The 26,401-nt window shown below is 41.0% G+C and overlaps 5 protein-coding genes across 7 annotated transcripts; 1 reads left to right on the top strand and 4 right to left on the bottom strand.

Annotated features, from left to right (window-relative positions):
- The first annotated feature begins 1,521 nt into the window (after nt 1–1,521).
- Nucleotides 1,522–5,066, top strand: LOC116207518 (ankyrin repeat-containing protein ITN1-like). The gene is made up of 4 exons (XM_031540492.1): nt 1,522–1,999; nt 2,485–3,039; nt 3,423–3,832; nt 3,928–5,066. Exons 1-4 carry the CDS (start codon nt 1,978–1,980, stop codon nt 4,750–4,752), a joined length of 1,812 nt encoding a protein of 603 aa, XP_031396352.1. The 5' UTR covers nt 1,522–1,977; the 3' UTR covers nt 4,753–5,066.
- A 4,670-nt stretch (nt 5,067–9,736) lies between these two features.
- On the bottom strand, nt 9,737–11,533 carry LOC116207172 (probable membrane-associated kinase regulator 3). Its single transcript, XM_031540052.1, has one exon. The coding sequence runs from the start codon at nt 11,215–11,217 to the stop codon at nt 9,997–9,999; it is 1,221 nt and encodes a 406-aa protein (XP_031395912.1). The 5' UTR covers nt 11,218–11,533; the 3' UTR covers nt 9,737–9,996.
- Nucleotides 11,534–13,946: 2,413 nt separating this feature from the next.
- Nucleotides 13,947–15,110, bottom strand: LOC116207875. The gene is made up of 4 exons (XM_031540988.1): nt 15,064–15,110; nt 14,898–15,000; nt 14,701–14,771; nt 13,947–14,580 (listed from the first exon to the last, which is right to left on the bottom strand). Exons 1-4 carry the CDS (start codon nt 15,108–15,110, stop codon nt 14,160–14,162), a joined length of 642 nt encoding a protein of 213 aa, XP_031396848.1. The 3' UTR covers nt 13,947–14,159.
- Nucleotides 15,013–19,350, bottom strand: LOC116207280. Of its 3 annotated transcripts, XR_004156898.1 has the most exons (16): nt 19,263–19,350; nt 18,430–18,639; nt 18,099–18,314; nt 17,904–17,999; nt 17,707–17,759; nt 17,503–17,599; nt 17,288–17,361; nt 17,073–17,190; nt 16,630–16,740; nt 16,409–16,485; nt 16,025–16,091; nt 15,831–15,896; nt 15,603–15,710; nt 15,380–15,475; nt 15,214–15,280; nt 15,063–15,128 (listed from the first exon to the last, which is right to left on the bottom strand). XR_004156898.1 is itself a non-coding variant. In XM_031540184.1 (15 exons), exons 2-15 carry the CDS (start codon nt 18,568–18,570, stop codon nt 15,115–15,117), a joined length of 1,521 nt encoding a protein of 506 aa, XP_031396044.1. In that variant the 5' UTR covers nt 18,571–18,639; nt 19,263–19,350; the 3' UTR covers nt 15,013–15,114. The 3 variants fall into 3 exon arrangements, 2 of the variants coding, with proteins under 2 accessions (XP_031396044.1, XP_031396045.1); XM_031540184.1 differs by having other exon boundaries at nt 15,013–15,280; nt 15,380–15,510; XM_031540185.1 differs by lacking the exon at nt 15,063–15,128 and having other exon boundaries at nt 15,159–15,475.
- Nucleotides 19,351–19,889: 539 nt separating this feature from the next.
- Nucleotides 19,890–25,687, bottom strand: LOC116208250 (phosphatidate phosphatase PAH1). Its single transcript, XM_031541596.1, has 11 exons — nt 25,433–25,687; nt 23,225–24,879; nt 22,301–22,896; nt 22,117–22,190; nt 21,500–21,584; nt 21,278–21,364; nt 21,072–21,144; nt 20,907–20,950; nt 20,677–20,805; nt 20,449–20,547; nt 19,890–20,348 (listed from the first exon to the last, which is right to left on the bottom strand). Exons 2-11 carry the CDS (start codon nt 24,696–24,698, stop codon nt 20,292–20,294), a joined length of 2,718 nt encoding a protein of 905 aa, XP_031397456.1. The 5' UTR covers nt 24,699–24,879; nt 25,433–25,687; the 3' UTR covers nt 19,890–20,291.
- Between the last annotated feature and the right edge of the window lie 714 nt (nt 25,688–26,401).

Raw genomic sequence — 26,401 nt, 5'->3', positions numbered from 1 at the left:
AGTAAATTGCACTGGTGGCCCAAAATATTTTACAAATATTTCATTATGGTCCAAAAAGTTTTTTTCGTTATATGATGGTACAAAATGTTTCAGAGTTGTTTCATGATGGTACAAACCGTCAACTCGAGCTTGACGCCGTCAAGCCGACGCTGACGTGGCTACTACGTGTCACCTCCTCACTGACGTGGCCGAAAATTTTAAAATAATTTTAAAAATTTTAAAAACTTTTAAAAATAATTTTAAACTTTTAAGGGAAAAAAATTAAAAATTATTTTAAAGGAAAAAGAAGGGGAATAGGAAAAGAAAAAAGGGGAAGAGGAAAGGGGAAAGAAAAAGGAAAAAAAAAAAAAAAAAAAAGGATTTAAAAAATTTAAATTTTAAAATTTTTTAAAAAAATTTTAAAATTTCAAAATTTTAAAATTTTAAAATAAATTTTTATTTTTTTCTAAATTTGTACTCTTTTTTGTATTTTTTTTTATTATTTTTTGTATTTTTTAAAAAATAAAATAAATTTTAAATTTTTAAAAATAATTTTCAAAATTTTCAAAATTTTAAAATATTTTTTTTTTTTTTCAAAATTTTTACTCTTTTTTTGTATTTTTTAAATTATTTTTTTATTTTTTTGGACTTTTTAAAATTTTATTTTCTCTTAAATGATGTGGCGCACTATGATTGGTTCCACGTAACAAAAGTGACACATAGGATGCGCCATGTCAGCAAAATGTTAACGGCGTTAGGGCCAATTGACGGTTTGTACCATCATGAAACAACTTTGAAACATTTTGTACTATCATGTAGCGAAAAAAACTTTTTGGATCATAATGAAATATTTGTAAAATATTTTGGACCATCAGTGCAATTTATTCAAAAATTAATTATAATGAATTTATTATCGAAAAAATACATATCTAAAATAAAGGTGCGAGTCATCATCCCGCGGGCCGGCCGCCCTGCACTAAATTATACAAGTGGGAAGAAATTTAAGTCAAAGCGCGTTCATAAGTTAATGTCGATGTCGATGCGTGTCCACGGCATTAGCGCTAGGACTTGTCCATGAGTGGGAATAGGAAAGACCAGCACGTGGAAAATGAAAAGAAAGGGAATATTCATGCATTTTTCCTCTTTTTATTCCACCACAATAATAAAGTGATTGGACATTGTCGGTAATATCAAAAAATCTTGTAACCAAAAAAAAAAAAAAAGTCTTCGATTTCGCCTCACGGTCAGTGATCAACAGATAAATTGTCAATATTTGATTATTGCTTCGATCTTTTATGGACTTTGCCGAATGTCCAACGAAAAGTCAGAGTTAGGGTCCTATTCTAAGATCATGGGTACTCAAGAGTACGAGTGCTGGTCATCGATCACGTGGATTACAATATATAAATTAAATATAAAATTCTATGATGTCAGTTGACTCACCTTATATAATTCGATGGCGAGGACCAAATGAATGTGCAACACTCACTTTACATCCAAAATCGAATCAGATCAAGCCATATTGGGAATGTCTCGACGTGTATCATGGACCATGTCCACGAGTATCGCGAACCGTCGGTCGGCCAACTACATGTTTTGTTCTCCTGTATCATACGACAGGCTCGACCTCGGACTTCCACATGCTGACATGCGAACAACACGTCAACGAGTGACAGGCTTGCAAAGCTGAGGTTTTTCAGTTGGGGAGTGGATATAATAATATGAGGGAAATTCAGTTACTTTCCACCCAAACAAGTCGCTATTGTGGCGCCCACTTAACTATTTTTTTAATTAATTTCAATTATTTTATTTTAACAAAATAAACAGAAATTAAAAATAAATAAAAATAACAGCCCAACGGGGAGTCAGAGTGGCAGGCAAATGCCTCCGATTTGCCTCTACCTCCGCTCACTCGACTCCGATCGTCGCCCTCTTGCCATGGCCACCATGCTCCTCCGCTCAGTTCCGTGAAACATTCGGCATCTCATCGTCATTCCAATGGCATCCGCTTCGGTGGAAGGTATGAACTGCTCTTCCGATCTCCTAATCCCGCCTGGCTCCCCCAATTTCCCCCTCTTCTACCCTCTGAAAATCCTGCTGAATGTCGCATTTGATCGCAGAATTGCAGCAAGTTTTAGCTTGATTTCTGTATTTTTATCGTAAATGTCATTTTTGAGCTGGAAATCGGAAGAAAATGTAGCACGAGAGTCGCGAAAACAAGCCTTTTTTTGTAGGCAGACGGTGATATGAGGCTGCAGTGTTCCAATTTACCTTCTTCATTTCCTCTAGAATCTGACAAGTGAGTCCAAATGGAGGCTCAATTTTGCTGCTTTTGTCACTTTTTTGCTCTAGAAGACGTAATGGCGAAGAAATTTCGCATACAGCTCCATTTTTTGTTCTAATCTGAAGTTCGTGTTTGCACCTGCATACTGGATGGTTAACTAGCTTTTCTAATTTTCGGTGAGCATAATTCTAGTCTCTTTTGAACATGATTGAATTGGAAAGAATTGGAGAAGGGACTTGGCCCAAAACTCAGCCTAAAACCTCTCAATCTAGCCGAGCCTTCTTCCGTCGCTTCGCCAAGTGCAGTAACAACTTCTTCCCCCACGCCCTCCCTGGTTCTTTCGAATTCGGGCAAAGCACTTGTGGTTTCCAACTCCGGCAAGGCCCTGGTTTTGTCGAATTCTGGTAAGAGGATCGATCAGGCAGGAAAGAAGAAGTACGTGAAGCAGGTGACAGGCCGCCACAATGACACCGAGCTCCACTTGGCAGCACAGCGGGGTGATTTGGCAGCAGTTAAGCAGATCCTTGGCGAGATCGATGCCCAGATGATGGGGACTCTCAGCGGTGCAGATTTCGATGCTGAGGTGGCAGAGATAAGGTCCTCCGTGGTCAATGAGGTCAATGAGTTGGGAGAGACAGCGCTGTTTGCCGCGGCCGAGAAGGGACATCTCGATGTGGTGAAGGAGCTCTTGCAGCATTCTACGAAGGAGGGAACTGCAATTAAGAACCGGTCTGGGTTTGCCCCACTGCATATCGCCGCCAGCAGCGGTCACCTAGGTATAGTTCAGTTATGAATATGTCATCTTAATATATAAATTTTTCCCCCTTCCTCTGTTAACATCTCCTAGCCTGATCCAATAACTTTTTACCTCTGATATCAACTGACAGCTGAAAAACGCTTCCAATAGTCTTTGGCAGCTACATGTCTAATGATTTTGCATGGTAGCTGTTATTTTTTATATCCATAAGACATGTAAGACCAACATTAGTTTGATCTGATAGACATGCGAAAAAATTGAAACTTGTCAGTGGCATTCTACTTCAAATTGATAATTGATTGTTAATAAGTGAATTAGAAGTTATTCAGTGCTTATTATAATCTATCATTTCCAAATTCAAGCCAAAAATGACGCCCTGAGATTTGGGTTTACTTTGTGCAGCCATTGTCCGGGTGCTCTTGGAATATGATCCTGGGTTGAGCAGAACTCTTGGCCCATCAAATGCAACACCTCTGGTATCTGCAGCTGCAAGGGGACATACAGAAGTCGTCAAAGAGCTGCTCTCAAAAGATCCTAGCTTGCTAGAAATTGCTAGATCCAATGGGAAGAATGCATTGCATTTGTCTGCGCGCCAGGGGCATGTTGATATTGTGAAGTCATTGCTCGAGAAGGATCCCCAACTGGCAAGAAGGACGGATAAGAAAGGCCAAACTTCATTGCATATGGCTGTTAAAGGGGTTAGCTGTGAAGTGGTGAAGTTGCTCCTTGGAGCCGATGCAGCTATAGTGATGCTTCCTGATAAGTTTGGCAATACAGCATTGCATGTAGCTACTCGGAAGAAGCGTGCTGAGGTTACAGTTCCATCTTGAGTCCAAATATCAGATAGTTCAATATCCTCTGCTTGTGATACCATTAACTTGTCACTACTGTTCTGGCCCTTCTGCAGATTGTCACTGAGTTGCTACACCTCCCCGATACAAATGTGAACGCGTTGACAAGAGACCATAAAACAGCTCTTGATATAGCTGAGGGACTTCCCCTCTCGGAAGAGACCGCAGAGATAAGCGACTGCTTGACCCGATGTGGTGCCATAAGGGCCAATGAATTGAACCAGCCACGTGATGAGCTCAGAAAAACTGTGACACAGATAAAAAATGATGTACATACCCAACTTGAGCAGACTCGGAAGACTAACAAGAACGTGAACGGGATTGCAAAAGAGTTGCGGAAGCTTCACCGTGTAGGGATCAACAACGCTACCAACTCTGTGACAGTTGTTGCGGTGTTGTTTGCAACAGTTGCATTTGCTGCCATTTTTACAGTTCCAGGTGGAGACAATCCCGACGGGATGGCTGTGGTAGTGAGCAGCACATCATTTAAGATTTTTTTCATCTTTAATGCTGTCGCGCTCTTCACTTCATTGGCTGTTGTCGTGGTACAAATCACTCTTGTCAGAGGAGAGACTAAATCTGAGAGGAGGGTTGTGGAGGTGATCAATAAGCTGATGTGGCTTGCCTCTGTTTGCACTACAGTGGCTTTTATTTCTTCATCATACATCGTGGTCGGTCGGCATAACAGGTGGGCTGCTATTCTTGTGACAGTTATTGGTGGAATTATAATGGCTGGAGTTCTTAGTACTATGACTTACTACGTGGTGAAGTCGAAACGAATCCGAGCAGTACGGAAAAGAATGAAGTTTTCTAGAAGCGGAACCAACTCGTGGCGTCATTCAGAAACTGATTCGGAGGTAAACCCGATTTATGCCATATAAGCTGGCATTTCTGAGGAAGTTCTTACACCTGGATGAGTAGCAGACACAAGCACACGCTTGTTTGTACTGAAACTGGCTCTTCTTGGTGTATATTAACTGAAGGCAGTAAACATCCGGAATGAGTTCGTTCGGTGCTTTAAGCATTTGCAATTTGTAGTTCCCGCGGGCGCAAGTTGTCCTCTGGGAGGACTTACCCTAAGTAAATTAAGCATATTCTATGACGAGTTAATTGTTATCTACCGGTGTACTCACTGCTGCTTCATTTTTTAAACCAATAGTGCATGTATCGTTGTTTATCTCATTATCTTCTCTTCTCTGGCGGTGTCGTTGCTTGTTATACAGCCATGATACCTTGCTAGAGTTGTGCCCTTTCGAAACATTTTCTGGCATGATCTCTGGCATCTCAGTTAGTTGGAAAGACGGAACTTGAGCCTTTTGAAGGATTTTCTCACATTTCATGGATTAGTTTGTAGATCATGAAATTCCCTATTTGACTGATCAGTCGGAGAAGTTCGATGTAGGTTTTATAATTCATAGAGTCTGCTGTCTTGGAAAAAGAATCCTCTGGTCGCTTAGGGATATTTTATCGTCGGACAAAGTTAAAAGCGTCCACGACGCGACCAGCTTCTGTAGGCATCCGTACAAATTATTCCCCACCTCAAGCTTTTTTCAGATGATCTGAAGGCCACTGTTTATTACATCGTCTTTGTCTTCCAACACTGACTTCTCTGTGCCTGTATTCTGCCATTGCTACTTCATCTTATAATCTCGTCCTTCTTTTCCTCAAAGGCCACATCTTTTCACATGAGAAAACCGACCCCGGATGAAATCATCTAGAAATCGGTCTGAGCTATTTAGTGCGAAAGGCTGTAGACCGATCCTGCGTTTGTACTTCGGGACATGTTTAGTTACCCGTTATAACTGAGGCTTTTACTAGACGATCCTGATAGAGCAGATGTCTGATAAGAGAGACATGATTGTGTGCTGCGTAGGTTTTAAATAGCCGTATTGAATGGAGATTTTCCCCAAATTAGATCTCTTTTTGCAAAATATTTTCCATGATAGATCTCTTTTTGTAAACTAATTCCCATAATCCACTTACATTATTTTATTTATTTATTTACATTCCCCAAAACATTTTGATTTAAGTCCTTGGCCAAATAAGAAAGAGGTGACATCATTCTTCTTTTTACATATATTCTCAAAACATTTTAATTTGTTTGATTTAAGTCCTTAACCTAATAGAGGATAAGTGAAAAACAAAAACACCATTATCATTCATCCTTAATTAAATCCCTAAACGTTTGCTCATCCACAAATCCCCGAAGGTGGGTACGTTCGATTAAAAAAAATCTAGGATGTAGGTTGAGGATCAAATATACTTCAATTCGGTGTGTAACCAACAACCGATCTGATTAGTGACTTGCTACAACCTATTTATCCATAGTTCATTGATCTTTAATAATAAATAGTTTTAAAAATATAAAATACTAAAATGACTATACAAATTTCCGTAAAATAACTAAAATCATTTAAAATAGTAAAAATAATTGAAAATTAAATTTAAAAAACTATAATATCCACAAAAATCAACTTCAATTTACATTTGACTCTTAAAAATTGCGTCCAACATAGCCGAATCCGATCAATTTTTATGTAGATTTCGGTTAAACGAATCGGAAAAGCGAGTATGTTAAATAAAATGTAGAAGTATCTTTAGGGGTACGGAAATTGGTTTCAATTCACATTTGACTCCTAAGAATATTGTCCAAAATAGCCAAACCGGTTAATTTCTATATAGAATTCATTATTTTTTTAAAACTCAATTAACTAGTTAACCGAATAGGCAGAATGTCTATATTTTTTTTAATGGTTATCCGGTTATACTTTTTAAGGTGCTTTTAAAAGAGTTTAAAGAATAGGGATTGAATTGAAATGATTTCACACAAAGAAGTCTAAATTGGGAATTATCTTCAAATTAAGTCTAGTTTGGGAATAAATTTTAAAAAGAAGTCTGATTTGGGAAAAACTCTATTGAATGATAATCTGATCCCATCTGTATAGAATTATTAGTACTGCAGATGCATCCTGTGCCTTGAAATCTTAGTACCCAGTGACAGTTATGGAAGCCAAAGAGAGAGAGAGAGAGAGAAGATTTGCAGGAAATGTATAACTTTTTGGTCATCTTTTCTCCTTGGCCCCTTTTCGAAAAGGCTGACATTGCATTGCAGAGAAGACCTGTCGCTTGAATTTTATAGTTTATGGGACATGACAAAGCTAAAATTGCAGGGGAGGGGACTCCTTTCGGGTTGTTACTGTTAACAGTAGCCTGCAAAGGTAAATCCTGTAGTTTATCTTCTGACATTGCCACATGTACCCACTTGCTCAACTGGTCCCCAGCAAGTTCTTACATCGTATCATTTCTTTCAGTGCTTCAGTTATGTGCCAGCATCATCTCCCTCCCGATTGCTCGATTGCCGTCATCGAAAGGTGAGCAACCGGGTCTATTTTATCTGTCTGCATAAGGAAGATAAACTAGTTTAGCTCGAGGAAGTTGATGTGAATGCAGTGACCCTTATGATGTTCTTATCGGATATGAAATGCCATAGCTTCTCCTTAGTAGAGTCCCCGGTAGTTTACTTATGGATTGCATTCCGTATTTTCGGTTATGCAACCCATCAGCTGCTCGAATGCTCGTCACAGCTTAAATTTCAGATAATGAATTTCTAGTTGTTGTCTGAACGGGCCATAAGTAAGATACAAGGGAAACACTGTGGAACAGAAATATCATGCTTGATTGCAGATTGATTGTTGTGTTTCTATGCTGTGTCTGATTTTTTGCTGCAGCAAGCAAACTTTCTGCTCCTTTTGCAGTTCTTGTCTCGTCCGGATATCCTCATTATTGCATTAATCCTGCCTAGATATCTCAGCTCCGCTCCAAAATCTTTCTTGGCTCTAGAAGATTATGTTGGGAAAAATCCATGGGCTTACTTGAGACTCGGGCCCATCCGCAACCCAAAAGCTTAAGCCAATGGGTTGCTAGACCATTATCTCTTATAAACCTATGGATTTCCTCTCAATTTTTCCATGTGGGATTACTTCCATCACCCGCCCTCATCATTCTCCATATAGGAGAGAAACCGGCCCAACAATTCCCCCCCATTCTCGACTATATGGAGGACTTCGAGCCGGCCTTTTTACTTCCGGACTCGGATACCAATTGTTAGGTCACGGCCCAACAATTCCCCCCCATTCTGGACTAGACTCGGATACCAATTGTTAGGTCACGGCCCAACAATTCCCCCCCATTCTGGACTATATGGAGGACTTCGAGCCGGGCTTTTTACTTCCGAACTCGGATACCAATTGTTAGGCCATTCACTAGCCACGAGTTCCACACTCGGGCCTTGGCGCGGTGTGGGTTTCCACGCATAGCGTGTGCACTTCTCCAGGATCGTTAGCTTGGGCTCTGATACCACTGTTGGGAAAAATCCATGGGCTTACTTGAGACTCGGGCCCATCCGCAACCCAAAAGCTTAAGCCAATGGGTTGCTAGACCATTATCTCTTATAAACCTATGGATTTCCTCTCAATTTTTCCATGTGGGATTACTTCCATCACCCGCCCTCATCATTCTCCATATAGGAGAGAAACCGGCCCAACAGATTATACCGTTCTTGATTTACCCATGGTTTTGATGCCGTAACGCCCTTTAGGAGGAGAGAATAAGTCATTGTCTGCTTGTCTTTTAACTCGGTCGACCCACGACGACCTTTCCATGGATGAGTTTTCCAGTTTCGTTATTTCCATCTAATCCTGTCAAAAATCTAGCAGACATGCTTTGTTCTTGTTTAGAGTCTAGTCAGGATCACACCGATAAACAGCATGTCTTCTTCAGTTTGCTTGCTTTCCATATTTAGGATTCCATCAGTCCGATGAATTATTATACTTTGGCACTTCCCTGAGTTCTATCAGTGTCCATAACATTTTTGAAGTATCATCTCGACATTATCCCTACCCGCTGACCAATTACAACGCAGAAAAGCCTCAGAGCTTATCAATTATTTGCAAGGCCTCCCACTGGATCTGACTATTTTATGTATTGAGATTCAAATCGATCTACCGGTTGCTCGAAACAGTCTATTAGATAACTGATTAGTCCCAATCGAGATTCTTGCTCTCTCTTTTCTTTTTCTTTTTTTTTTCTTAGTGACTTGGAGGAATTTATAATTTACCAGTTGACAAGAACTCTTTTTGCCAACTTTTTGGTTCTTTTTACAAAAGCAAAAAAGGAAAGAAAAAAAATCGATGTAAGGTAAGATATCCTCACTCACTTTCATGCCCACTTACAGATATCTATGTAGATGCTCCCATAAAGCTTGAATTTTTCTTTTTCTTTTTTCTTTTGAAAAGAAAATTATTCTTTTTCTGCTTGATAATTAAAGCTTTGATTATTATTTACTTTTCGCCACTACTTATTACATAAAGCTTTATATTTTCACAAAAAAAAGAAAAGTGAGTAAAAGAGCCGCCAGAGAAATGATTTCCAGAAAAGATGTTGATCTTACTTCACATCTCCTTAGATTAGTACCACCAAGGTGGTAGTCCAGCTGGTAACGGACTTTGTCTTCCAAAGGGGAGGTCAAGGAGTCGAAACTCGACTCAAACACAAAAGCGCTTGCGTTAGTAGACCATTGTCCTCTACCCTATGAGAGCTGTTCTGGTCGACTGTGCGCTTTGGTTCCATTTCTGGTCGACTATGCGCTTTGGTATCCTTTCGGGCGAATGGAACATTCCGTGCGGCTGTGGAGGGAGTTGTCTCTGTTCTCCAGAGGGAGTTGTTACGCTGGTCTCCCCCTCCCGGCCTTTTATTTAGCGAAAAAAAAAAATCTCCTTAGATTAGTGAGAGCCCTCACAAGTAAAGGAAGAGGTGAATGTGGAGTACATTCAGGAGGACGGAGAGCCAACGTCTCCAGCTCGCAAGTTTGAAACACGTTTTACGCGTTTAAATGTCAGAAAATTATGTGACTGACCCATGAATCATGACAACGAGCTTTGATCCGTTGAGATCAACCCAGCCAGGACCAGAAATAAATGAACAACCTTTGCTGTACTGTGCTGTAACTGTAAACAGGCATGAAGGACATTGTCGTACAATGATTCGATCATAGCACTTTGTTTCCAAGAGATGTGCGCATCGTGTTACAGAATCTTTTTCCCGGGTCCTTCTGCATTGCAATGGAATTAGCAGGAGGAAATTTCACTTGTAACTGTAGCAGTAATATTTTGGGGACAGAGCAGCTTATGGGACTTCTTGCAATGAGCAATAGCTCCCTCGATGGAGTTCTCGAGCTCTGAGCTCACGCTGCTGCTCCTCTTCAGCAGCTGAAACTTGCACGGTGCCCCGCTGTTCAACTTAAACGAGAATGAGGATGAATATGAAGAAGAAGAAGAAGAAGAAGAAGACGTGGATGAGGATGACGAGGTAGAGGAGGAGGAGGAGGGTTTATTGGCCGCGGAATGCTGCTGAATCGCGGACGAGAAGGACTTCCGGTGGCTGCTGATGGCCCCTCTCTCTGCCAACTCCCTGTCGATCCTCTTCATGACGGACGACGACAAGCTCTTGTAGTTATAGTTGCGGCCTCGACTCTCAGTCTGCTCAGATGGAACTCTCTTCTGTAAATTCCCGAACCCTTCCGGGCCATTCCCTAGGCCCACATTGCTCGGAGCCCTGGCCCCGGCTGCACCTGAGCAGCCGTCCCCCCTTCCTCCACCAAGGTTCTTGGAGAAGAGTGACCTGATATAAGCCTTTGAGGCCTTGAGCTTCTGGCAGAGCAGAGACTGCTTGATCTGCTTCAGCCTCTTGGACCATAGCGCGGAGGATGATACGGATACGCACTTGCTGCCATTCAGGGACCGCTTCTTCTCATCACGGTGAATGAAACCTCGGAGCTCGTTGGACAACTCAAAGAAGCAATCATCTTCTTCAGGGTTGAGCTCGCAGCTGACCCTGCAGGACACGGAAGGCGAGATGTTGCAGGAACCGATCAAGGGGGTGCTCGTGTTCGTGGAAGGAGCTGTCGACAGCATGATCAGATCAGCGGGAAGTGAATACATGTCTTCCTCTTCCAACTCATCGTCGTCTTCTTCCTCGTAATCGGCTTCCCGTCCTTGGTGATGAAGGAATCTCTTTGGCTTGGGGCTCTGAAGCCTCTGGACCATTTGCAGCCGAGGAGGGAGGTGGAGAGGTAGGAGCTTCCCCTTATAGAAGAGCTCGTCTGCAGGGAACTCTGTCTCTGTCCTGTCCTGAGGAGCCGAGCCTATCGGGAACTCGAAGTCTCTGCTCTGCTGCATCGATGAACCGAGGAAGCTCGAACCAGATGACTTGGATGGATCATCGGTTAAGAAGCTCAAGCTTATCTCCATGTCTATGTACTCATCATCTGAGGCATTGCTTCCTTCCATTTTATGTCTGTCCCCGAGGTGCTTTCATGGAGGGATGGAGGAAGATGAGGGGGCAGAGGCATCAATTTAAATTATATGGAAAATATGGAACTCTCAGATCCTTCAAACCTAAAGCAGGGAATACTTCCAAGGAGTAAACTGCAAATTCAACAAAAAGTTGTCCTTTCACTCTTTTTTTTTTTTGGATAAATCTATATATGCACATAATAGAGAGATGCAGTAAACCAATCTATGTGGTGGTCTGACACTACATGAACTTGTTCTCACCCCACAAGTTCATAATGTACTTCATGTGCTGCATTTCTGTTTGGTTTGTTTATGTTATGAGTAGATTTTCTCAGATTCAGAGGGGGGAAAAAAAGAGTAGATATTCTTAAGGAAAATGGACAAACACAAGAATGCCATACGACCAGATATATATCCGAGAGAACCCGAGGCCGATTGATATATAGATATGATGTACATCTGGTGCCAGACGTATGCCACTTTCAACTTCGCTACTCCACCGTATTACCGGTGTGCTTTCCGTAACATCTTGCATATTCATCTAACAGTTTTGGGCCGGTAAAGGATGATGGAGTCACAGCTACTTAATCTGACTTCCTTAACTAGAATCTCCGCACCTGCACATCAGCGTATATGGGACTCCGGGAGCGTGCTTGCATGTCTCATGGGGTCACGGATCGATCTTTTGAATCAAAACTCGTGTCCCTTGGTTGCCATGATTGCCCCAGCACTGCAAGCATTGCAAACCTAAAACTATGACGCACATTTTCTTGCACGTACTACTATTAGGACAATGTCATGCAGGTTATACAGGCGACATAATATGTCAGAAATATCTTATAGTTAATTGCATTAATTACAGCACGGCGTTAGCGCAGGGTGGACCCAGAAAGCAAGCATCGGACCGCCGGCTCCAACACACAACACATCATGGGTTGTACTGTGAAATAGACCATACAATAGGCTTCATTCCCATCATCATCCACTCCACTCGTCATATACCTTGAACCTGGTATGCTTCACCAAGTTGAGAAGCTTTGTAAGATGACAATGAAGATGTTGACAAGTGTTCTTGTATTCTTATAGAAAGCCCCATTGCAAGTTAATTATACATACACATATACATACATACACAACAAGCCCCGTAGTATGTACGTACGTACATCTGAGTTCCTCCCCCTCAGTTGAAGAAGACGAAGAAAGAGGATGAATCAAAAACCATTGATGTACTACAACTTAAAATTATGGTGCTTGTCCTTCTTTGAACCACCATTCCGTATTGTGGGGGCTATCCCATTCTTTTATCTTCATCTCCATGGTATGCATATATATGTTCATGGGGAAATCTTTCAAGTTTCAATGAATAAGCAAAATAGTTAGGGAACCTAGCTACAAGTTGAGAGAAGAAAAATGGGAATTTCCATATTATTTATGTCGTTTGTTTTATTGTCTGCATGCAAGCCTTTGAAATTTGAAGATCAGCCCACTTCTCCATACTTGGTTTTTTGAGCTCTCACAATTATATAATGATATGGTGATAAGAGAGAGAGGTTTGCTTTTATCAATTTCGTTCCTTATCAACTGAGACTAAATCCTTTTCGGATATCCTTTTGATCTTGACCAAAAATTATATTCAGTTAACATGTTATGCTCCCGCAATAACTTCAACTCATATGAAATGCAGTTTGTTGACCGTATAAAAATCTCAATGCTTAGATAGAAGTTATATTTTTCAATTTTTTTAAATTTTTAATGGCTTGTTTGGTTTGCAAATGTGATTTTAAAGTCACAACTTTAACCTAATTCTATCCACAATAAAATAAAATAACTCATATAAAATCAAAGAGTAAATCTCATTTATACCACTTTTTTTCATAATAAAACAAAATAACTCATACAAAGTTAAAGGATAGACCCCATTTATACCATTATTTTTTAAAATCAAAATCTGATTTTAAAATCATATTTTGAAACCAAACGCAGCATAAATCTTTTTAATTGGAAAAAAATAATAATATCTCAGCAGTAGCATGCAAGCCTTTCAAATTCAATCAAGGAGGAGAAGAAGGGCAGGTGTGGGCTGCTATCATGCATAGAAGATGTGGGGGCCCACTGGTTTGACTCAGTCAAAAGTTATGGGAGAATTGGTTTTTAATGTGGCCATCCGTCTTGCGTACCGTTTCTTCTTCGGAGTTACAAAACCTCGAATCCTTTGACGATACAACATAACAACCTCAGTGCTCTCAAACAAGTAATTGTGTGAAAAAGAAAAGGAAAGAGTACAAAGATTTTGTCACGTATGAGTTTACATACTCGGATAACATTTTTTCGTACGGTATGTGTCGGATATAGAGTTGATTGGAAACAACGATCTTCGAACTGCATTATATTATTATAAAGATTGTCGGATCTCGGCATATCTACTTTCATAGATTTCCCGAACTGTTAAGAGCTACACGAAGGATGAGTTGTCAAGCCCCACACAGAGAGAAGAACAATGATTTACCAATCCAAAATAAGATCGAAACTGATCTAACGTGTGGCTTTGGGTCCATTAGGGTAATTATGGTCATAGGTAGTGACCACATGATGGCATTCCCCAATGTGTTCCATGCGTGATTTGTGGTAATCAGGTGGGCATCACTCCACCCAATTGGCAAAGCCAAAATCACAGCTTTCCTAATTTAAAATCAAAAGTGATTCTCGAATAACATGTTGATTGATTACGGTAAATGATTAATCGTCTTCGCTTACTCCGAATGACGTGTCGTATGTACTTACAAGGAGGTGTACATTACACTAGTAATTTTGTAACATTATCTACATATGATACTTTGATCGATAAGTTCAAGAATCCGACCCCGAACGACTTGTTAATGACTGTGTAAAAGCTCATAGCTTCATCCATGGAGGAGGGGATAACAGTGTGCCGGCAGTTATGCTTCTTTGTCTATCGGCCCGGGTACTATTGGCAACTTGGTCTTCGCTGTTTCACCAGCTGTTACTGCCATTGGAAGGTAGTCTTTCTCGAGCTCATCAAACTCCCACTCTCCGATCTCCTTCGGCGAGTCTTCACTATCGGTCTCTCCAAGCTCTTTCACCAGTTTTGTGAGCTCGGCATCCATCTGCGGGTTCTCTTCGTCATCGTCGGGTGTTTTCTTTGTTGCTCTATCTCTTCCAGGACTGATCTCAGCTACCTCTCTGGAGATGGGGAACTCATCTGAATCGCCCTCGTGACGAGGGGTCTGCTGCTTTGTCGGGCTCTCGACTTCCAAAATTGGCCTCTCTATCGATTCGAAATCAGCTTGTATCTTCTCGATAGCATCGAAGAGCTTCTTCACCTTATCCTCATCTTTCCTGTATCAGTTCCCATTTAACGGAAGTTTGTTCAACGCAACAATCGAGATATATCACCACTTATCCAATAAACGATCGAGATATAACACGATAAAACCATTGCTCAACGGAATTCTTTACCTGAAAATGCCTTCAGATGATATATAAAACTGCTTCTTCATTGTCTCCACTATGCTTAAGGTGGTCATAATCTGACAGAACCAAGCAAATACATCAAGTGAACAGAGTCGCACACGGTCCTAAAGAAAAGGAGGCCGACCTTTTACAGTAGCCTTGTCAGGATGAAAATAGCTCAAGGTGCTGAAACACAAGCATACCTTAGCTTCAAGGTCAAGATATTCTTCTTCGATCTTTATTCTCGGTCTTTTTCCTTCAGTCTTCTCGTTGTTCGAGCTAGGTGCTGCTCCCGACCTGTTTGAACTTTAAAACATTATTGAGAAGGAGATTTCTGATATAAATACACGGCAAGCAGAAGGCACTTGCCTTGGAGATGAACCTAACTCCTCTACCAGTCTTTTGATCAAAGACATCGAGCTACGCAAACCTTGCTATTAGACATATCGATATGTTAATAACAATGAATATAGATGTATAAACACTGGAAAAGAGAAGCAACGATAATAGATTTAACACCTCGTAAAATGAGAGCAGTTCAATGACCAAATTCACAAAATATTCCCCGTGTTTCTCCAGTTCGTTGCTTGTTTATGAAAGACCGGAGAAAGAATAAAATCAGAATTATATGAACAAGATGATATCTGAATGTAGAATCGCAATCTGTTTGCTGGCCGGGAAGTACCTGACTTGCTTCTCATTCTGCTCTAAGCAAGAGGTTTGCAGGATCCATATACCTTCGAGAAAGCTGATCCACGTATTGACAACATCGGCTTCCACTCTACATGAAAGAATCGATCTTGAAAGCTCATCTTCCTATATCAAAAGTTTACACTGTGCTATAAAATGCTTGCTTTCGATGCTGAAATGCTACTCTAAGCAGTACACTGTATTGCAACGCTGCATACCTTCGACTTGAAGTGCACTAGGATCTGATTACTTGCTTCATCAAACTGCTCTCTTTCTTCCTTGGCATATTGAAGGCGTTGACGAGCTGCAGCAAGCGAGGAATTAACCTGCATCAGAAATGACCGAGCAGTCACTTAGCACCACCGGCAGGTTCTTGGCTTTGATAAAGACGGCATGTACATAGTTGCGTATGAAATCAGAATCTAGCAATACAGTATCAGAAGGACCTTTTTCAAAGCAGCCTCAAGTTCTTTCTTTTGCTTCTCGAGCCCTTCCATTTCTGCCACCAATTCCTGAGAAATGCATATTGTGTAGAAGAGCACAACATTGCCAAAAACAAGGAAAACTTGATAAGATTCATCTCGCAAACAATTGGCAGAGGTCAAATGCATAGAGAAGCTTGTATTTGTTATGACAATACCTTCTCTGCTTGGTTTATTTCATTGGTTTTGGCCATACGAAAATTGAGTGCTTCCTCCTTCTGATGTCTGCCCAGTAAAGTGCAACCGAAAAGCAAGATATCAATCAAGATCAACAGGACAGAAGCAGCAGATCGCTCAGCTCAGAATGAGACCAAATTGGTCGTGATACATAGAATTTTCCAAGCTTATTGCATGCATATTGAACTTCACAAGGCAACAGTCTAGACACCACACGTGCTTCAATCATGCTAAAAGTGTAACCAAAGCCCTCGGAGTTTGCTGTACAAACCAGCATTTTTACTGAAATATCTACCATTTGCCACGTGAACTTGAGCATGCATTTATCTAGCAGAAGGATAATGCATGTGGAAGTGCTTCCAAACCTGTGGTCGGAAACGCGTTTCTCAGCCTTTGAAGAAGAACTAGCAAGAGATTCCGATAAGATCTTCAACTTGTGGACCTGAAAAACAAGTATTCAGCAAAGATAAATCTGAAGATGACGGTGGCTATGACAAAGAAGTAAGCACGAAGATTAGAACCTTCAAAAAATCCACTGACAAATTCATTAATAGAAAATGATGGCTGCTCTAACAGTAATGACTACCTTCTCGGTGTGAACCTCCAGAGAGTCCCCATCTTTTAAAGCTTTCTTTCTGAGTAATAGTAACTCCATCATGGAACAGAGCTGAATCTTTGCTTGCTCTGCTTCCAGAGCCTAGACAGCAAGAGAATTCGTCAAGCGCCAATTCATACATCAAGAACCGAAAGAGAACAAAACCTCAAACTCAAGTAATTGATTATTCATAAAAGTCTTAGTCTTTGTTTTCAGCAACAAATGTTTGTAGCAGAAGTCTATGTACCCTAATAGGTCTCGGTTTGACATATAAAGAAAAGCATCCCTCATCACTTTGATAACAATGAAATACGGAAATGGATCAATGCTGATTCTTGCTCCAACAAATACTTCGAGCGCATCATAATTCGCCATAAAACACAAAGCTATAATCTTACAAAATTGAATGGGTATTATGTCAAAAACAACCTCACCTCTACAGATGAAAGACCCGATTCTTTGGAAGGTTTTTCATGACCTCCACTTGGAAGCTGCTGTGGCGCATTAATTTTATTAAGCTTTTCCTTCAGGCTGAAGGTTTCGGCATCTATCCTGAATGCAAAGATAAGTGCGCTGAGACTCTGATTCTATTCAATCAATATATCAAACCAAGACATAGGCGTGCTATGTAAGGACAGTAGCAGGATACCTAGCAAGATCGGCATTTAGTTTTAGACCTGCAATTGCACCTTGAGCATACTGGAGTAGTTCCTCACGCTTTACCTGAACAGAAAGTTACAGAAGAAAAATGAAAAAACTAGAAAATTCTTCATTTCTTTCGATTTTCAATTCTTGGTTCAGGCTAAACGCCTCTGTCTACTTCCTCAGACATTTGTCCGACATACAATTTCACGGCACACCTACCAGTACTTCTTCTTGGTAGTTTGTAAATGCTTTAGCCAAGTCCTGTATGCTATTAGCCACTCTGTTCTCAACTTCAGCTCCTCCTTTTAGACAAAGCCTGAATAGTAAAAGAGTAATTTATGAAAGACGGCGCAACAATTATGCAAAAGCAGCTTCCGTAATTACAGAAAGTAGCAGAATAATATTCTTAAGTTAGGAAATCACCTATATAGTTCAATGAGTAGCGAAACTTCTTCCTCGCTCGGGCTTTCAAGAATCTGAATCAATAAAAGAGTTAACCTGCGGTTAAACCGTCGGTATCAGCAAATACAAGCCCAAGATGTATAAACTAAACTAGAACTGTAAAAGAATGAGCTCAACAAGTGATGTCTCCCTTTAACTATCAACAGTTTGCGACTTACCATGGACAAGGTTATGCCTTCTAGGGCCTGACTATGAAGAAAGACATCTCGGAAATTCCGAGGTTCACCCCCTAAGTCAGAGTCATAGTAACATACCTGTAATAAGAGAAGTAAATGAAACGAGAAAAGCAACGAAGGTGGATATGTATTTTTTTTTTCCCGATAACAATCTCATTTCACTTAAAATAGACTGACCAGAGTGGGTCTTCTTGGAGAATCTCTGGACTCATCAGGGTCAGGCGAATCACTTGTACAGTCTCTTTCAGCGGCGTAAGCAGAGATTCTCTCGATTTCTTTAAGCGCGACCAACCATCTCCTTAGTAGTTGAACCCTCTCAACTCCTCTACATGATACGGAAAGCTCCTCCAATCTTTTGACAGTTTGCTTAAAGCTTTGCACGTTTCGATTTCCCTGCTCATGAACGTTCACGAACAATGAAAGATTTACAACACCATTCCAGACCAAACTGTAAAGAAACTCTATGTGCTAAAGGGCAAGCTCACGCATAAGAGATAATATTCGGGACCTGGAGGAACCTAGCGCCTTCAAGAACGGCATAACCGGCATGGTGGACAACTGTATCGGCATAGTCACGGACGACTCTGGTCAGAGGGTTCCTCCCTCCAACTTCTACTGCTTTGCTCACTGCTGTCCGGATCCACGACATCACCACCACCACCTTCCTTTTGCCCCTCTCTTCTTTCTCTGATCAGAGAGTATTGGAGAAAACGAGTCTCTGCGAATTCAAGGAAACCGTCCAGATTATGGTGGAAGAAGAAGAAGGTATAACGATGAAGGTCGAAGGAATTCGTCGGAGCAGTTGCATGCCGTTTCTTTATGCTGTTTTTAGTTCGAGTCTTTTGCCTCAATGCCTTGCTTGCCAAGTCACCAATAGGCCCTTCACATGATAAGCAAGAAACTAGTTTCTTCATTGGGACATGGACTCGGCCAGCCGTGGAGGATTCTGGTCGGATTCCTACGGGCAAGTTATAGCTTTCTTTTTTTTGGATATGCGGTCGAGTTATAACTTACACAACATACCTCTGTTCCAGTTTTCCAGTTTCAGTTTAAGAAAATCGTTTGCTGCTTTAGAGTTACAACTCGTGCATTCCGTTTTCCATTTCAGATCCTCAATGCCCCCTTCTCAGCTCCAGACCATGACTCCATAGCAGCAGCCTCGACGCCACAGGATTCACCGATCCCCCATGAAAACTCGATCCAAACATGTCTCGTATATAAACCCATAATGACTGAAATCATTTAACTTCATGCCAAAATACATTCACGACCGACCTGGCCATTTCAAACATCGTATATATGCATTTTTGTTTCAAAAAACACATAGGATAGATTACTCACCTCGTCTACTCTGCCTCCAAATATCCAATACTTACAAACAAATCTCCAGGACTTCAGATTCCAAAGAACGACCGAAATTGTATTTTCTCATGATCTTCCCCCTCAAAAACTCTGTTTTAGCCAAGACAAAGAAGGAAGAAGACAATAAACAGAAAGGGCAAAGCGGTTTTATTGGCGAGTTTAAAGGGAATTAGTTAATGGGAAAAAGTCGATAATTGCATATATATAGCTTCCTATTTTAAGAAAAAGTCCACCGTTATATATAACCTTTCATTAACTTATGAATTCCTAATTCTTAATAATAAAGAATCCAAATATAATTAACTCCTTGCTTGGATTCTCTGTGTTCTCAAGCCAACAGAATCATACCGGAGGTCGGTCGGAGCTGCAGCAGCCGGGGGCGTGGACTTCGTCACAATCAAGTGAAAAGAAAAACACGGTCTAACAGACCATTCGCATAGTTTACCATAACTGTATATAAGACTTATCTATCATAATGACAAAATCCTGGGACGGTTGATATTGTCCTCTTAAACAGTAACAATAAAACTCCCGACAAACAAGAAATCACATTACCATAAGATCGCATATCCATCAACACGAGAAACAGAAATTGGGCACAGATGATACGGTTTGTATCGCAAAGTTTCCAATGCTGTTTTATAATAATGAATTGAATGGGATACAATACAACTGTTGATGAACTAACCTCGAGAAAATTTACATATTACTTCTTCCCCGCTCTAATTATCATCACTTCACAATGTTTAGGGGCTGGCTTATTGCTAAGAATTATCAGTGGCCTTCCGGAAAGCTCTCCCTAATCTTGACTTAACCCGATCATCATACATCTACCCTAACAACTAGGGAGGAGATAGTCAAGTGATGCCGAACTCATTAGAAAAATGTTTCTTCCTCCTCCTCCCAAAAGAATTTGAGAATATAGGAAAAAAAAGGTATGATCCTTTGAAAACTTCGGGAAAGGATAAACTAGAGCTAGGACGAGTGGTTCCTCTTTCCTGTACAGGGCTAGCATTCAATATCGGGCAGTGGCATCTTCCAGAAATTCCATGAATTGTAGTCTTCCTGCAGGTATTTGGGAATCATCAGAACAAGAACACGAGATTCTTAAGATGCAGTCATCCAGTAAATCCTTTTGAAAGATCAGGGAGAAGTTCTCATTCACCTGCTCGACTAGAGAGGTCGGGGGGAACATGTCGTTTACGAGAGTATGTAGCGATGTATATGATTTCACATCTATTCGATGACTAATTGCCACCTCACCCTGATCAGCCATGTAAGAAAACTTATTATTTAATTTTCCCGGTTTTTTATACGGGAGTAAAAAAATACATGACACATGATAAACAGTACAGGTCCAACAAATTTCAGGCCTTCAGGATCAGCACAATACCTTTGGGTTAATGATGAAAATCTTGCCCTTCGGGATCCCGATCTTTCTATAACTCAGCTCATCTGTGTCTCTGTTCCCAAAGCCCGCATAAAAAGGATTGTAATCGGAAGGGAACAAAGCTTTAATATCCTAGAAAAATCATTGAATAAAAAAAATGCATTAGACTCACCCACATCCAAAAGTATTTCTTTTCCGAAGCTAATATAAAGGATGCACAATTTGATATTTACCTCCAAACATGCAATCTTGAACTCATGTGGTGCTCGTCTAATAACTGCCATTAGTTAGAGGGAGACGCGATACAATTATGTCCATAATCGAAAGAGGCAAAAAGATTAACATTTAATAAAAGAAAAAAAAAGCAAATAAAGGGAAAAAGGAAAACGAGAATGCACCTTCTCGGTACAAGGACGGAAACAAACCATCAGGAGATATGACAATAGGTCCACTGGGTAGAGCTTTCCCATCCTGCAGGTTCAATGACCATGTTGAAAGTTGAGAGCAACCCATTAAAGATTGGTAACAGTATCAATAGATGAAAATCGATAGCAAAGCAACAGAAAAAGATGTTAAGCAAAAAAGGGTTGGTTGACACTTTTACCTGTTTGAGATTAAGCAGAAAACTTCGGGTTAAATAAGCTTGAACAATAGCTCGAGCACTTAGGAACAGTAGCTGATAGCCATTCTCCTGCAAAAGAAAATCCAGTTGGATCTATTAGACAAACTGTTAGTAGGCTACCACAAGCCTTGCTCACATCAATGTGCATTAGTGTCCAAGAGTATCCACTCCATTCTTCTTCAATATCTAGTAGAGAAATTGTACCTCTATTGCAGAAAAAAGCCGGGCTACTCCAGATTGTGTCCAATCCTTCCCGACTAAAGGCATGAACTGTCCCAGAACATCAGATCTAGCCAAAGAATCAAAATAAACTCCATCATATTTGGTTGAAGATTGCAGCAGAGAGAGCAACATGAAAAAAAAAAAACTGCAAGATTGGTGCGCAAGATATGTAGTCTAACACTGCCTTTTGCATCAAACATAATTATTCTCCATTCCATGCATGATTACTCTCCATTTCTGATAGAAAAATTTTGATACTCAAAATGTATAACATATGCTTCGGAATTTCATGTTTTTGAACACTAAAAGCAATTCAAAGGAGAACACTCAACATTTGGCTATGCAACACAAATTGCAAGAGGAATCCTCTAGCAAAATCCAAATGAAAGGAAGCAAGTCCCACGAAAATTACAGGGAAACTATCATGCTCAAAAACACATCTAAATCCTTCATTCATGATATGAAAATTGAAGGAAACGTTTTAGGTACTGCTTGCTACTAACTGTAGAAAAAAAAATCTCATTCTGCATCTCCAAATAAGTGCATTTTAAAACTTCAAGAAGCCCAACAATCTAAATCAACAGGATCAGATATCGTACTTCGTAATTGTACCATCTACGTCAGAGATCACAATTCTGGCGTTCCACTTCCAGAGGTATATATGGGCATCTACCTGTTTAATACAGATGCAAAGGGGAAAAAAAGGTCAGTAATGAAAGCTTTAATTCAGCCACACAAACACAACTTTCCAATCCCAAGATCAAAATCTATTTGCAGTCATGCCTGTTGTTTCCCTAGAACCCTTGTGGAGAAACTGAAAGTGATAATATTCTGGCCTTCCTTCAGATTCAGAGAAACAATCTGTTCACTGGTAGGAACATTGGTCCTTATGAGCTGCTTCCGTGGAGACTTGTCCCCCTGTTCACTTCTTGGAGTGGGCTCTTCCTGTAAGCTCTGCATAGATGGCTCCGAATCAACAAACACATCCTCATTCGATGAGCTGCTGTTTTGATGCTCAAGGGTCTTCACTCTCCTGAAAGGAATGGGCCACAGCCTCCATCTCCGTCCTGATGAAGTAGGAGTAGCCACAGATTCACTTTCTGCCTTAGGAGTCTCCTCTTCTTCCACAGGTATTGTCTCTTTAGAATCAACAGGAAAGTTGAAACCAAAGGCTGCAACCCCAAGAACGATTGGTGCAGCTTTCTCCCATGACAGGTACTTTCCTTGGTACCTAATAACGAGATCCTCATTCTTCACAATTGATTCCACGGAACTCTGAAATTCCTCTAAAGATATGAGATGGGCATCAAAAGCTTCAGCGGCTGCGGCTGAACCCATACCAGATTGGAGTTCATTTCGACAAAGGGATATCTCAATCTCTGCAAAACACAAGATGGAGAAGTAAATCAGAATTCTATGAATAGCAGTTTTGACAATGAATCCCTTTCACATTATAGTCATGCTGAGGTGCTAGAAACGGAAACCTGGCAAATATGATTTAAAGTTCAAGAAGCGGACTGCTGTACTGTAATAGGTGACCCTATTTTAACATGGTGTAGTGAGTTGCATAGGCTTCATGACAAGCCCATGCTTACCTTAATCCACAGGGTTGTAGGATATTCATGGGCAGGTTGACTCCAAAAAGAGTTGAGTCTCCACCACAAATAAACGCATAAATACATTTTGATGGAAGTTCGAAATCCTTACTTGTACATATATGGTTCTCTGTTGCTTTGCTCAAAGTGGTTGGTTCAGGCTCCCGCCCAATCTCACTAGTACCACATTCAACTTCAAGATCAGCTTTTTCTTGACTCTCTCCCGAAGTATCAACTGCCACTGCAGTACTAGCGTGTCCATCTGACTCTTCAAAACCACCAGAATGGTCAGAAACGCTTGCAGAGCCTACATTGTCTTTACCAACCAAATCTTCATGAACAGGCTCAACAGCATCGATTTGTGTAGGTTTACCATTGCCAAGAGAATGTGATGGAGAAAGCTCATCAACATTTCTAACTTCACCGATGTTTGAAATATCTACAGTTTCATCAACTGCAGGAAGAGACTGAGTGAACTTCTCTCCCTCTGATGGGGAATCAATGTTCTCAGAATCAACAGATTCATCATACTGCTTCGCCAATTCTGGTAAAGCCAGACAACTCTTGAATACTTCTTCCCGATTCATACCTGCAGATGTGTCTTCCAAATCACTTTGCAATGGTGCTTCTCCCATCTTACTGGTCACATCCTGTGTTTCCTGATCTCGGCATTCATGTTCCCCATCTCCTTCACAGACTTCAAGAAGGTGGCCCAAAGAACCACCAGCATCATTCCCTGAAGCTGTCACGACACCAATAGAAGACGACACATTCAGCTCCTCAATGTAATCCCCATCCCAGTCGTTTCTACCCGAATTGAACCCTTCATTGCCTTCACAGAACTCAGCCCCTTCACCAGGTCCCAGATGAAACTGAGGAGTATTCAGCTGAACGTTCTCACTGTTCTGCTCAGAAGCTGAAAGAGGAGCCGTCAGAATGTGACCATCCACGCTTACCAGCACCACCTCTGAGTTGGGGCTTGACTCCACAAAGTGATCTCCATCTAAGTTCTCGAAGCGGTTTGACCCATACTCGGAAAGCTCGACAGAATCTTCTTGAGAGGAATCATCATCTTGGAAATCGTAAAATCTCCGATCCACATCAGATTCTGACCGCTCTATTCTGGCCAAGTCTGAGGAGTTGAAGTCATTTCGCAATGGGATCGGCCCAGTATCGGAGACACTGTGTTCCAATCTGTAACCAACTGTAGTTTTACTTCTATCATCATAATTACTATAGCTGCTTCCAACTTCTGAAACACATGATTCCTTCAGGATCCCACCAGCTGTATTCTCACTTTCATCCCCTGGATCTACCTCCCTCACAAAATAAGCCTCACCAGAATTATCAAGATACATGTGAAAATTGGCTTCGGTCCCATTGACGCTGATACGGACAATCTTTTCAGCCCCTTTTAGTACGCCCTGAAACTTCCCAAACCGAACATACCAAGGGGTGCTCCTAAAGGAACCATCCTGCTGCTGAACAACAATTATATCGACAGCACCCCCAAAGGGATGAAAAGGGGTTGCAACGGAGTAAACACCCTGAGAAATGAGGCTCCCAACCTTCCCTACCACATTCATTTGATCTCACCACCCACAACTCAAAAACTCAACAACTTATCCGCAATGCTCAATTCCCGCGCCAAAGAATCCAAAGAATTATAAGTTACTACCCCCCTCCCCCCCAATGGACAAAAGAATCCAGACACTACTCCGAAAGTTATGCTTGTTTTCTTGATACAAGTATTTCCTTCTCGTCCACCTGCATGCAGACGCCAAATCGTAGTATAAACACAACATCCTATGCGTTTACACCAAAAGCAGTAAAAAGGAACATTAAATGGCAATGGATAAGTCCGTAAGATATAATTAACCCTGTGAATCAAATCGAATCATGCATGAAGCATGTAACCAAAGTGTATCAATCCCCAAGAACCATAACAAGCTCGGCCTTTAGCAAAAACCCACATAGAAAAAAAGTTAAATTGAAAAGAAATAAAAAAAGCTGCATTGATCCACAAGAACCATGCCAACCCCGCAGCAACACGGAATATTGAACTAGAACTTGTGAGATTACTAAAAAAAGGAAAAAAAAGAATAACAAATAAAACCCAAGAGCTGCAACAAAAACCCAGCACAGAACAGCACTGAAACAGGGCAATCAAGAAGAACTCCCCATGAAAATCTCGAGACAGACCTAAAAATCCGACATTTAAGCGCAAATGGAATCCCCATAAGAAAGAAGGACGTTAATTGATCAGCCCAGTATGACCCCACCAAATTCGGGACGAAAACTCGAAGGCGGTTAAACTCACCGGAGGAGAAACAAGAACAGAACCCACCCTCGGAGATCCAAAGAGAAAGAATGTTCCCGCCACGATCAACTCCCGGTGAGAACAGCAATGGAGAGCTGGAATTGGAGGAGGAAGAGATTCATCCGATTGCCGCTAATGGGGTTTTTTCGAGTTTTTCCAGTCGAGGGAGAATTAATTATTTTCGGGGGCTTCAAGGTTCGGACTTTTCAGGGGAGAAGGAGGGTTGTTTGGATTAGCTGAGAAACCCAGAGGACAATGGCCATTGTTAAGGAAATAAATAGGTAAGCCTAAGGCCGTTGGGATTGAATGACCTCACGTTTCCGTTAAATTACGAGAAAGACCTTGCGCATGGGGAAGTCCGTTCAAGGGTGTTTGGGTAATTTAATGGCCTGAGATTGAGCTGATGCCGCCAGACATGGTCGGATCGTGCAGTTTCCTCGTCCCAGAATTCAAGACGAAACCCAAAAGTTCGGTTAATTTCAGTATTTTCCCTGTACTTTTTGGGTGGTCTCAAAATGCCCCCGGAACTTGTGAAATTATCAATCTACACAAGAACTATTGATTTACACCAAATTTCTAATGCTATTAAAACTTCGGAGAGAATCGGTCTTGCATTGCTGACATGACTTCGAGGGCAGCCAAATTCAGACATCGGCCCAACTCTCATCTTTGAGAGATTATTTGTTGTTTCAGGAAGTATTATCATTCATCTTCCCCAATAATGATGGAGTTTGAACTTATATTCGCGAGCTTACGACGTCGACTAATGAAATTATAATTTCGTAATTATTTTTATGAGAAAGTGTTCATACTGAAACTCTTATTGACATTATCGTAATAAAATATCCAAGACTCGATAATTTTCGTCGAAGTCAACTAGAAGCTGGAGACCCAATGCACCGGCGGCTTGGCATATTACATAGGATCTCCACTTTTTGCCATCCTATTCTTGTTCGTTTTCTTCATATT

Source organism: Punica granatum, chromosome 5, assembly GCF_007655135.1.
Source record: "Punica granatum isolate Tunisia-2019 chromosome 5, ASM765513v2, whole genome shotgun sequence".
NCBI classification, from domain to species: Eukaryota; Viridiplantae; Streptophyta; class Magnoliopsida; order Myrtales; family Lythraceae; genus Punica; species Punica granatum.
The sequence above is the reverse complement of the archived record's forward strand: the minus strand, read 5'-3'. Positions and strand labels throughout refer to the sequence as shown.